General features: G+C 44.4%; 2 protein-coding genes across 2 annotated transcripts; both read left to right on the top strand.

Moving 5' to 3' along the window:
- The first annotated feature begins 214 nt into the window (after positions 1-214).
- On the top strand, positions 215-984 carry LOC4342204 (pterocarpan synthase 1). The gene has a single exon (XM_015790895.3). It carries the CDS (start codon positions 318-320, stop codon positions 978-980), a length of 663 nt encoding a protein of 220 aa, XP_015646381.1. The 5' UTR covers positions 215-317; the 3' UTR covers positions 981-984.
- A 7,425-nt stretch (positions 985-8,409) lies between these two features.
- LOC4342203 (dirigent protein 1) lies at positions 8,410-9,272 on the top strand. The gene has a single exon (XM_015792525.2). It carries the CDS (start codon positions 8,440-8,442, stop codon positions 9,127-9,129), a length of 690 nt encoding a protein of 229 aa, XP_015648011.1. The 5' UTR covers positions 8,410-8,439; the 3' UTR covers positions 9,130-9,272.
- The last annotated feature ends 4,139 nt before the right edge of the window (positions 9,273-13,411 follow it).

Here is a 13,411-nt window from a genome sequence, read left to right as displayed (position 1 = left end):
TCATGTGTTGGTTCTTCGGTTAATCTCCTAGTGGCTCTATCAGTTTCGCGGTCGTCGATCGGAGTATTGCAAGTTGCGGCGGGTGCCAAGACGAAGCTGCATTCTCCAAAATATTCCGATCTGTCGCCATGCCTGCATATATGAGTGACTAGTATATGCATGTTGATCGATCCTCCGGCGGCAACTGCAGGCTGCAGCTATATATAATATATACTCTCCTAAATGTTTAAGCATGCCATTCCCGTGCGTGTATATATATACGAATACGACCATCATATATCGATGCACAAATTACTAAACGAAGATTGTATTTAAGCATGGCGGCGTGGATGAAGGTGCAGAGCTCCGGCGGCCGGCAGCTGCTGTCCGTCGTCTACCTCGTGGCCGCCGTTGTGATCATCCTGCCGGCCACCAGCAGCCGGTGGCGGCCGCAATGTCTGTGGCGCGAGGACCGTGGCGTTGCCACCCACCTGCACTTGTTCATGCACGACGTCCTGACCGGCCCGGACGCGACGGCGGTGGACGTGGTGAACGGCACGGGGCGTGCCTTCGACGTCGCCGGCGGGCTGCGGTTCGGGCAGGTGGTGGTGATGGACGACGTGCTGACGGAGGGGCCCAGCCGGTCGTCGCCGCGCGTGGGGCGGACGCAGGGCTTCTACGTCTTCTCCGACATGAACGTGCCGGCGCTGCTCTTCTGCATGAACGTGGTGCTCACGGCGGGGCCGTACGCCGGCAGCACCGTCACCATCCTCGGCCGCGACCACATCACCCAGCCGCTGCGGGAGCTCTCCGTCGTCGGCGGCACGGGGGCCTTCCGCATGGCCACCGGCTACGTGCTGTGGAGGACGGCCAGCTGGCAGTTCCGCGCCGACGCTGTCCTGGAGCTCGACGTCTTCGTCCACACGCGCCCGGAGTACTTGCAGTCGCCGCCGCCGCCGCCGCACCACCGCCCTCCTCCTCCCACCGTCGTCGTTACATGAGAGCCGGCCTCATCGATGGATGCATGCATCACATGAACCTTAATTAGCTTTCTGTAATTCAATAATAATAAAACTAGCCACGTACGGTGAATTAATTAAGTGAGATATATATGTATGTGGGAGCACAAGGTGCGGACTGTGGAGTCATGACTCATGACTACCCATCATATCCGTGAACTATGAATAATGCTCTATACATGAGAATACAATTTTCAATCTTTTCTATACATTGCACTTTCAATAGAAATTAATTGACATAAGAAAAAGCTTATTATTGGGCACCATCTCCAAATGTATATTAGCGAGCAAGCTAGAAGAAGAAAAGAAAGAAATGAAGATGCATAGAAGAAAAAAAAAAACGGCTTGATTCCAGCCGATGCGCATCGAGTACCTCGATCCCCTTCACCACGATCAAAGAACACATAAACATCAACAACATCTAAAAACATATCAATACATCTCTTTCTCTACTATTATAAAAATTAAAGATGTTTTTGTCTAATTATTTGCTACGTCACTCAGAGTCCGTATCAATTTCGTTCATGGCTTTCCATCGGTCCAGATCGTTTTTTTGTCATCCGTCTTCGTTTCCGCTCCTAATCAGTGCGCCGTCCCCGCATCAACTCATGTTTCCCGGACTCTACATACACGCACATTGGCACATCTCCTGGACGGACCGAGGAAACAGAAAAAAAGGGATAAGTAGAGGCTTAATATACATGCAGAATTTTAAGACAGGCTTATGTTATGTATTAGGATAAACTATTAATCCGTGGGTAAAACTTTTATATTTTCTCTTGTTGACTTAAAAGCTATTGCTTGAAAATAAACTATGATAAAAAATCAAAATTAACTCTAAAATTAAATTTGAAATCAACTCTATTTTTTTATGGAAGGGGTTGGATCATGAAAATTAAACCGTGATCATAGTGAATATAAACCTGAAGAACACAACGCTAGCTAACACATCAAGAACATCCCCTTCACCCGGCCCGCCGACGGTACACACGGCGCCGACGTCCTACTCCACCCTAGACACCCTTACTGCCGATGCCATATGGAGGAGGAGAGGAGGGCCCTCCCGCTGCAGCCGGCGCCGCCTCCCCTCCCACCGGATCTAGTGGAGGAGAGGTGTGGCCACCGCCGTTGTCATCGCCTTAGGCCGCTGACTTCCCTCCTGCCCATAGTACAATAACCTGGTCTATGCTAGCGGTTAGGCCCGAAAAAAACCAAAACCAGCCTCCTCAGCGGTTCAGTTTCCTTCAAAGACCGTTCAAGTTATTGAACTAGAGAAAACTGGCTGGACCGCACAGTTTTGCATGAAAATCGGTGAACTGAGAAGAACTGAGCCATCCAAGTCTTGCAATATAGGGAAGAGATAGACCTTACCAAGGCACATATGCTCGAGTCAATGATTTTTTTGCCCATATTTAATCAAAATTAGTGCGTAAAATAGGTAGGATCCTCCCATCTTTCCGCCTCCCCTCCCGCCGGATCTGGCGGAGGGGAGGGCACGACCACCGCCGCTGCCGCTAAAACCGACACCTATAATATATTAAAGCTGTTTTTTTTAAAATAAATATTTTTTTTAGAACCGGCACCTATAGTTACTTAGAGGTACCGGTTTTATATGTTTTCAACCAGCGGAGGAGAGAAGCACTATAGATATTGGTTTTAGCTGTTCCGGTATTTAAAGTGCCGAGCTCAATGTGCATTTTTTTTTGCAGTAGTGACACCTTTGAGTCTAGCTAGAACCAAGCAATTAGGTACGACGTTAACAAATGGAACAAAGGTTAGTAGTAACTAGTAACTAATTAAGCACGCGCATACAAACAAGCTAGCTTACCTACTAACTAAATAACATTATCATATATGCATGTACTGATCTTCAATTCGAACGTATATGTTTCTCCAAAAAAATTTGAACGTATATAATTCTCTTGGACGACCAAATTAAAAATATGTAAGTAACTATAATGTGGACACATGTGGTCATCGATAACGATTGCTCCGGACGTATATACGTTATCGTCCAATAATCAAATTAACCAGGCCGGCCATTGCGCGAATCTATGACGAACAGACTTTTATTTGGATCGAAAACGATCGATGATCATTTCTTTTTTTTAAAAAAAAGAAGTTAAATAAGAAGTTGAAAAACAATCGAACTGAATAAATATGAGATTATTATTAATTAGTTACTTCCATGGTTGCTAGCTGCCGCATATATCTTACCCACTCTAAGTGGTCGGCCTAGGAATTTTTTAAAGTCCTAAATAAAAAAAAACGTTAAAGGTGATTACAATATCAACGGACTATAGGTTATTTAGCATGTATTTGGTTCAAGGGATAGAATGGTTGGGTTGGGTTGATCCCATTTTTAAGATGTTTGTTTTGGGAATTGGTAGATGAGATATCCCTTAAAGAGAGAATATTCCTTTACGATCCAGGTTGATATGGTTTCTCAAAAACCAACGGATAAATCTAACCCACTTTTCTGTCTCTTTGACATGCGGACAATCCCAAAACAAGGATGAGTACAACTCATCCCACCACATCGCAAACCAAACACATGCGTTGCGTTCTTTTCCCCTCTTTCCCAACTCACTTACCTCGTTTTCCGCGCGCACGCTTTTCAAACTACTAAACGGTGCATTTTTTTTTACAAGTTTTCTATATGAAAGTTGCTTTTAAAAAATCATATTGATCCCTTTTAAAAGTTTTTTTAGGCTAATAGTAGTACTTAATTAATCTCACTATAATCGCTTGCTTCATTTTCCGTGTCAGGAGGCAAGGTTCCCAACCTTGCCTCCCGAACTAAGCCAATTTGTTGCGGACATCTAGCAAGCCAGAGCCTTGTGTCTGCGTATGCATCTTGCTAAAATTAAAGCCATGCCATTTATACGAGAATTAAATATGAAAATAAATACAGTATCATATATTGTATGTAAAAACGTGAAAAATAATTATACTATTATTTTGAAATTTATTCACGATACATCTACCATTTATGCATGCATCCAATCCTGATATTCAAAAAGACATTGATGCCCCAGTTTTAGAAGTTAACTTGATATTGCAAATATATTCGAAATAAGCCATTTTTGTGGTGAGATATATATAATATAGGGAGTAAAAATAAGATATTGTTTTTTCAATACGCCAGGTGGATCAAACAAAAAATTAGGCTAACACAGTTGATTTATCAATAAATTTAACATTGTTGCAATGCAATCAGTGTTCTACGGGAGAAACCAAAGGAAAGTATAATGAGGTCATCCGTGGGCCTGCATTACGCTCGTGAAGGCCCAGTTTAATTGAGTGGGACCCACAATAATTCCGGCCCAAATAATTTGATTGTAAAGCTAGCCCAGCTGGCAGGGGCGCAGGGCTAATTAGATGGCGGTGTAGCAACTGGTAGTACAATAGTATTTGTACTGCAGCTGGATGTACTTTTCTCATAGTGCCGGACCTGTTTATGATTTATTTTAGAGAAAATTAGATCTTAGACTACCTCTATTTTTTTGTAGAGAAGGATATTTTTTTACTTTATATTTTTTAAGAAGAGTAATTTTTTCTTACTTTACATCCAACTGGATATATGTAGCCCTTTTAAATTTGGAACATAGCCTATCAAACAGAAAACTTAGCTCTCAAATAACTCAATTTGAAATTCGCTTATATGGAGTTATCTCTCAAATTACCTAATTTAAAATTCGCTCCTATAAAGATTTGAACTCAAGAGCTTAGGGTGCTACTCAGATCATTTCAACCACTTCATGCCCTTTCACATTTTGGACCGGGTGTCTTTACATCACGTTTCAATTTGGGCCCTCTTCTTTTCCCTTTCTCCTCAGTGCTACTAGCAGGAATACTTGTGTTGTGTGCCCTTTTTCTGCCGGAAACCGTAAACACTAGCTAGTCGATCGATGATTGGAAATGCAAGCATCCTTTTGAATTCTTTGGTAGCTTTTACGAGTAGAATTGCTTGATCGATAATGTGGAGGGACCTGGGAGGAGAGATGAATTCTGCGCTCATGCTCAACCTCCGTTACTGCGTTACATATTACCCGAGCTTCTCCTTCATGTGCGTTGCTCCTTTTCGAGCTACTGTACCATGAGAGCTTTATGGAGGAAGAAAAATGAATCCGAATTGAATCATCCATAAAGATATCCGGTCCAAAATTAAAAGTTTGGTTTACCCAGCTGTAATATAAGGTAGCCTAAGGTGCATGTTACTCTTAGTTTATTTTAACCCTAAGGCACTTGGATAAAAGTTAATTTGAACAAGTACTGTAATTGGAAAAAAAACATGAGGGCTAAACTTGAAAATTAAGGGGACTTTAAAAAAACACTCATGCATGGATCCATTTGAAAGTACCCAGGATTAATTGCAGGTTTACTTAGTACTCCCTCTGGTTTCATTTTAATTGACGTTTTGAACAATGACACGGTCTACAAGATATATTTTTGATCTTATTTTTCTATATAATAAATAAATGCATGTTTACTTTTATTATAGTACTTTAAAAGACAAATCTATAAATGTTGTTCTAGTTCCTTTAAACTAAATATTATTAAAGTTATTGATGGTCAAAGTTATAAAAGTTTGACCTCAACCTTGTCCAAAACGTCAATTAATATGGAATCGGAGGGAGTAGCTTACTACTTCTATTACTCACTCCAGTTTCAAATTAGTTGATGCTTGGAGCTTGGACCCTTTGGATGATAAAACTTGACGTTTTAGCCTCCATGTGATTAATTTAGACTGATTTACCCCTGCATGGCTGCATGCATACATCGAGTCCTGCACAAAACAGTAAGAAGATGCTTTGGGACTAACAGCCAACCACTAGGTTAAGAGGATGTGCTTGTTAGATGCGCCTTCCTAATGTATTTAATATGGATAAAACAGGAATACGCACACTAACTAACCATTTCTTGGTATGTGAGATCCTATCCAAAATGTTAATTAATTTGAAACCGGAGGGAGTATAGTAGTTTACTTAATTGTAGGAGTACTAGTTTTACATGGAGTATGATACTCTCTCTTGCCACTATTTTAGGCCACCAACTTTTGCATTGCATTATGAATGGGGGAATTGAAGAGAGAGATAAGCCTGAGTTATTTTAGAGACTCTTCTCCTTTCTCTCTTTCTCACTACAGTAAATTCCCCTTCTCTCTTTCTCGCTACAGTCCCCCCTCCGTCCCCTCTTTCGTCGTTGATTCCAGTGGCTCACCGTCAGTGATGGCTGGAAGAGGGGTTAGGGTTTTCTCCTTTCAAGCCTAGTTTAGTCCTTGTGGTTGTCCTGTTAGTTGTCGGGTTTGTCGGCCTATGGCGGTGACCGGTGTAGGGGTCCTTGGTGACGGAGGTGGTTGGAGATGGTGGCAATGTGCTTCTAGGACGATGAATCGCATCTCCGGTGGTGGAGACACCCTCTTGCTGTGGTCCCGATGGGTGGTGGAGGTGGCGGGTCTTCTTCCAGATCTGCTGAGGCATGGTGGTGGAGGTGGCGGCGGTCCCAATGGCGGTGGCTAGAGAGGCTCTGCGCACACGCAGGCAACGGCGGTGGGACCGACGCGGTGGAGCGACCGTTGGCAGTGCCTGTCGTGGCGTGTCAACTCGCTCGAGAACATCGTGTCGGAGAACCTGTCACGGCCGGTGGCTCACCGGAGGTTCAACAGCATCACGGCGGCGGCGGCGGAGGAGAGAGCGCCTATATTGGGATCTTTGTGGATGGGTGTATGCACTGGCCATGATCTTGTAGTTTCAAGTTGCATGCCACCTCTTCCTCAGTCATCTTCATCCTCTCAGCAAGATAAGTTGATTTGCAGTCATTCAAATGCTCCAATGTTGAAGGTTGGCTGATATTCGAATTTGCCCTCTCTTTTGTTCCCTAGCAGCAGAAACCATGTTGGGTTTGTCATTTGGGTTGAGCTCGGACCACATGCACAATATCGGTTGACAGGTTTGATGTTAAATCTCCTCAAATTCAATGACAAACTTCGTGGGAATCCTTTGCTGAGTCCAGTGATGCTCACACCAAAATCTATGGCTCAGTATAACAAACCTCTGTTTTGTGTCGTTTCCGCGGAGGCAGCATATAGGATTAATGGCTTGTCAAACGGTGTGCACGTCAAATGAGGTCCAAGGTAGCCATCGTCGCGGCATTGCCACAGCTCCCTATCGACATGCTCCTTTTTCTGTTGTTTGGTTATATTAGGAAGGTTGCTTCTGTAGTTTACTTAACCCTCCTTCTCACAAGGATGGCTCTTTGCTTTCAGTTATTTATCTTTGGATATGTATTGGGGTTTATCCTCTAAACTCTGTTCTTGGTTAATAAAGTTGTTTGTGTGTTAAAAAAAAGAAAAAGAAAGGGAGAGATAAGCCTTTTTCTGAGCTGCAACAGTGCTAGTAATGGCCGGAAGGGTGGATGATGGATGGTACTGGAAGCTGATCTGTAAAAGAAAGAAAAGTGGACACGGCGTAAACTGATCGATCGAACAGCATCTATCAAAGCAGCTGGTAAGAAAAGGCAGAGGCAGGCAGGCAATGATGTAGCTAGCTACTCCCTCCATCCTATAATATAAGAGATTTTAACTTTTTACTTGCACTGTTTGACTACTCATCTTATTTAAAAATTTTTAGAATTATTATTTATTTTATTTGTGATTTACTTTATTATCTAAAGTACTTTAAACACAACTTTTCGTTTTTTATATTTGCACAAATTTTTTAATAAGATGAGTGGTCAAACAGTACAAGCAAAAATACAAAATCCTTTAATATTATGGGACATAGGAAGTATTAACCATCTAGAACTAAATTAAGGATCTGTTTAAAAAGCTTTAGATTAATTAGAAGCAACGAGAACGAATCCAACTGACGAGGATATGGAGCTCCCCAAACATGTCCTAATTAAGACTCTCAAGGAGTAGTAGTAGTACTCAAGCAAAGTCGTTAGTAGGTAAACTGCAGACCAGCTGATCGATTACCCAACTAACAATCGTAATAGTACTAGTCTACTATTACTTCGTTTTCCGTCGCCTACTTGGTTCTCTCTCGATGGATGACTCGATCGATCGTCATCGTTGGCTGCCGAAGCACAACCACACAACTCACCGTATCCAACTACTAATTCAATCTGTCGCTCTCCCGCTCCTTAATTAATTAATTAATTACGTGCTATTTATTTCTTGGACTATTACTCATCATTGACATCAACTAAATTAACCCAAGTAGGATGCATTTTTCTTGACCTGAATCATGCTTGCTTTGCAGCATGCATGCCTGCCGTAAAGTCTAAGCTTCACATGGTTATTATTAGTTAATTAATAGTAGAAATAATATAGTCATTTCTGCTACCTACTCCCACTTTCTGAGAGAATACCTGTTGATAAATTAAACTTCCTGTGGGCAGCAGCAGCAGCTAGTGTTCGTCCAGTCCAGGTTCAGCCATGGCGCCCACCTCTCGCTCTCCCGCCGCCCTCTTCCTGCTGCTCGCGCTCGCCTGCGCCGCGCCGCCGCTCCTGCGGGCGGCGGACACGCACCTCCACTTCTTCATGCACGACGTCGTCTCCGGCAGCGGCCAGACGGCGGTGCAGGTCATCAAGGGCCCGACGTCGGCCAACGGTGGCGTCAGCACCGGCTTCGGAGACACCACCGTCGTCGACGACGCGCTCACGGAGACCTCGTCGGCGACGTCCCCGGAGGTGGGGCGCGCGCAGGGGTTCTACATGATGTCGTCGCTGTCGAGCCCGACGCTGATGATGTGCGTGAACCTCTACTTCACCGCCGGCGAGAACAACGGCAGCACCATCGCGGTGATCGGCCACGACGACACCACGGCCACGGTGAGGGAGCTGTCCGTGGTGGGCGGCACGGGCAAGTTCAGGATGGCCACCGGCTACGTGGTGTGGAAGACGGCCAGCATGAGCGCCAGCACCGGCGTGTTCGAGCTCGACGTCTACGTCACCACGCCCAACGCCACAACCATCGACGCCTCCGCGCCGGTGTCGCCGTTGGACGGCGGAGGCAGCAGCGGGTCGACGTCGACGGCGAAGTCGGGCGCGGCGGGGCGACAGGTGGGGTGGGTGAGTGCGTGCGTAGTGGGGTTGGTGGTGGCGTTGGTTGGGCGTGGTTGGTGAGGCGTCGAGTCGTCGGTGTCCAAGAGATTCGTTGGTGCCTTCTCTTTGTTTTCGAGTCTTTTAGTTTGTTGGAATCGGATTCCCGTACTGAACCTGCTTTTACTGCAAGTTAATTGTTTGGTTGGTTGGTTGCCTTCCTGTCACTCCACCTTGACCGTGAAGGTATTACTGTACTGCAGCATAAAGGTCCCCACCTTGACCACCATCTTCACCATCTATCTATACATTTTATTTTCACAATAAAGATGGTCAATTATTTAGTTTTATCTCCTAAAATTCTTTGATATGGCTTATATGTATTATTTTTTATAGAAAATCCCTTTTAAATCTTTCAAATATGAATATAGTATAGTTTTTTTAGGACACCGGGGGATATAGTATAGTATAGTATAATTTTGACTCCCGCACGCATGCTCTTTTCTAGAAAATGATTCGGGATGGGCGCCCGATCCAGCGATAGAAAAATCAGGTTCATCTCCCCAGCACTGCTGCCACGTTGCGTGCTGCCCCCAATGCCCCTAGCGTTACTATTCATGCATGTCCAACTTTAACAAAACTTTAAGTATTTTTTCTCCTAATCGGATCTACAATTCGATTATACCATTATATTTGTTATAATTAAATCTTTATAACATGATCTCATATGATTATGTTCCGACAAAAATATTTTTTAAGTTTTTTGTTGCAATAGATTTTATAAATGTTGCAATAAATATATTATGATGTTTCACTATGTCATTTGGATTGTTGCATGTCGTGTTCTTTAGATGTCTCAGAAGGTATTTTGTGACGTTTCAGAACGTATTTCACTAGATCATTTGGAATGTTGCACGTGGTGTTATTTGAATGCTTCAGAAGGTATTTTGTAATGTTTCAGTAGATACTTCACTAGCTCAGTCGCAATATTGCACGTGGTGTTCTTTGGATTTTTGAGCAAGTATTTATGATGTTTCACTAGGTATTTTACTAGCTCATTTGAAATGTTGCACATGGTATTTTTTTTGGATGTTTTAGCATATGTTTCACTAGGTCATTTAGGATGTTGCACGTTGTTATTTCGATGTTTTAACGTATATATTTGTAATGTTTCTACGGTTACAAATCAATGTTTCATTTATAATATAAAAATGTTTTAATTAGTAATATAATTATATATTTTTTATTTATCCAAAATATAATCATGTGAAATCTCGTTGTAAAGATTTAATTACAATAAATTCAACGGTGCAATCAGATCAAAAATTGGATGGCAGGAGTTTACATTTACCCAACATGAGGAAGAGAAGAAATGACTGCATGAATGCATATGGAGGTTTCCTACTCCCTCCATCCAATTTCAAGTGCAGCCATGGTTTTTCGCGCCCAACTTTAACCGTCCGTCTTATTTAAAATATTTTGAACAAAATTAAAAATATAAGTCACGAGTAAAATACAAATCATATTTTATCATCTCATAATAACAAAAATATTAATTATAAAAAAAATTTCAAATAAGATGGACGATTAAAGTTGGACGCGAAAACTTATGGTTGCACTTAAAATGGGATGGAGGGACTAGAAAGAAAAGGTTGGATGCATGCTTAGAGCAAGTTTAATACTATGTCATTTGGATTGTTGCATGTTGTGTTCTTTAGATGTCTCAGAAGGTATTCTGTGACGTTTCAGAACGTATTTCACTAGATTATTCGGAATGTTGCACGTGGTGTTATTTGAATGCTTCAGAAGGTATTTTTGTAATGTTTCAGTAGATACTTCACTAGCTCAGTCGCAATATTGCACGTGGTGTTCTTTGGATTTTTGAGCAAGTATTTATGATGTTTCACTAGGTATTTTAGGACACCGGGGGATATAGTATAGTATAGTATAATTTTGACTCCCGCACGCATGCTCTTTTCTAGAAAATGATTCGGGATGGCCGCCCGATTGTCACGCCTCGAACTAGTACCGAACGGAACTAGCCCGTGACGCTTCAAATTAACCTGTTCATCGATACCAGTCCCAGGAAGCAGTGCTGGTATCACAAGAAGACGGATTTTCACAGCAACAGAGGTCTCTTTATTATAGAGTAGAGTTACAGTCATGTTGGGCTGCGGACAGATCCCGAGCTCACAACTGCATTACAAAAGGGAAACGGAAGCCAGGACTTGGATCAAACAACACAGGCGCGACTTGGGAACTAGGCCGAAACCCTAAAACTCATCGTAGCCGGCTTGCTCCTGGAAGAACTCCTCATCAGCAGGATCCGCTTCATCTTCTTCAGCAACTGGGGGGGATTATTTATATAGAGCAAGGGTGAGTACGGGAGTACTCAGCAAGCCATGGGAAATAAGTGTTTAATGCATGCTTCAAAGAAAGGCTGTTGTTTTTGCAATTGATTTTATTTGAACTCTTTTCTAAAAACGACTAAGTGAGTGCTTCTCAGACGACACGGATGAGACAGTGCGTCTCGTCCGGTCGGAGTATGTGCAATGTATCAGTCTTTAGAATTGATTCAAGGTTGGCACCCGACCAACAGCTTTTCAAACGGCCACCCGGGCCAACAACTTTTCAAACGGCCACCCGGGCCAACAACTTTCAAATGGCCACCCGGGCCTAGCTGATCCCATCAGCTGCAGATTTTTCAAACATCGAACCCCTTTCCACAACAGCAATTTCACAAGCAGTAGTCAAACAAAACTACGCTAGGAATCACCTTACATCCGCCCATGACCGTGGGCACGGCTGTTCAAACAGTTTGTTAACCTCTGCAGAGGGGGGTACACTTTACCCACACGACATTACTAACCCGGATCACCCAGCCCGTAGGGATCAGCCACGTCGGGAGACCTCCAAGCTTTCATGACAAGGCATTTCCAAAGCCGACACAGGTTTACCATATGCCGACGAGAGGGGTCCCAGACCAACAACAGGTTAGGTCCCAGACCATACTGTGCCAGGAAGCCCAGGGGTCCTCCCCGACACCACCCCGGCGAATCCACATGTCTCTCTCGGCATCAAGGCTCCCCTGATAAGCTAGTTACTCAGCCAGTGGTGTCCCATTCCACCCATGTGGTCGTACTTGTCTTATGTTTGGATGAAATTCCAAGGAAACGGTTCTTAGGTGCAAGAGCGAGAAACCGTACACCCGGTACGTTCCCCGGTCCGCGGTTTTGGAAATTCATTTAGTTCGCAAGCACCGACCCAGGTGTCGGGTTTTCCAAGTCTTTTGTAAAACCCAAGTTTTACCCAAGAAATTTTTCAGATTTTAGGTTTGAAGGCGTCCGTCGATACTCGCACAGGGTGCACGAATATCGAGACGCAACTAGATGGTTACAAGGGGACATGATATAACAATTAACAAAGGAAGGATCAAATGCAACAAATTAGGTAGGTCCGCCAATCTGCCTTGCAGACGGGACAACAGATTAAGTGCGATCCTATCAATGCATAATATTTTTCAAGCAACATAATTAAGTTCAAATATAGGCTCAAGATGTTCAAAGGTGGCTTGCCTTGCTCGAGATCTTGAGCTTGATCCTCGAAATCCTCGCACTGCGGGTCTTCGGGCTCCGAAACTACACGCGAAACGGGACAACTCAACAAACGGCGAAAATAAAGCCCTATTAATGACCTCTAAGCGTGCCATTAGATAGATCTCGAGATTTGAGGAATTTTGGAAGTTGAACGAAGTCAAACGGATTTACGGTTGGGAAGATATTGAATTTTTAAGATTATTGGATTTTTGGTCTAAAGGAAAAGGATTTAATTAAATCCTTTTTGGAAAAGAAAAGAAAAGAAAGAAAAGAGGGAGGGAATATAGACTTTTCTCGGGCGGCTAGGGCGCGGCCCAAGAGAAATGGAGCGGTCCGGCGGAGGAGAGAGAGAGAGCCGGTGGACCGGGCTCACCACGCGCGGTCCCGGGTGGGACCAGCTTGTCGGTGACACGGCTCACCGTGCGGAGCGAGCACGCGGCGCACACGCGCGGGTGAGGAAGGGATGCGGTGCACGCGCGCGGTTCGCGGTGGAACGGATGCGGCGGGCCCACGCGCAGCCTCACGGCTCACGGTGGAACGCGCGCACGGGAGGGACTGACCGGGGTCGGCCCGATCCGATCTCGGCCGAGCTGGTGCCGACGTGGCGCCTACGTGGCGCCTACGTGGCTGCTACGCGGGCTGGCGGGAGGAAGACGAAGGCGTCGGCCGCGAATGGAAGGCGGGCGGCGGCGGTTTCTCCGGGGCGCCTTGCGACGATGAGGGGGGACGGGGCATACACCGGGATGACGAGGAAGAAAGAGAGGGAGCGA

The sequence above is a fragment of the Oryza sativa genome, chromosome 7 (assembly GCF_034140825.1).
Source record: "Oryza sativa Japonica Group chromosome 7, ASM3414082v1".
Classification (NCBI taxonomy): Eukaryota; Viridiplantae; Streptophyta; class Magnoliopsida; order Poales; family Poaceae; genus Oryza; species Oryza sativa.
This window is presented reverse-complemented; position numbering and strand designations above follow the sequence as displayed.

Excerpts from the sequence above, each read along its gene's own strand:
- LOC4342204 (XM_015790895.3), top strand. The coding sequence starts at position 318 with ATGGCGGCGTGGATGAAGGTGCAGAGCTCCGGCGGCCGGCAGCTGCTG.
- LOC4342203 (XM_015792525.2), top strand. The coding sequence starts at position 8,440 with ATGGCGCCCACCTCTCGCTCTCCCGCCGCCCTCTTCCTGCTGCTCGCG.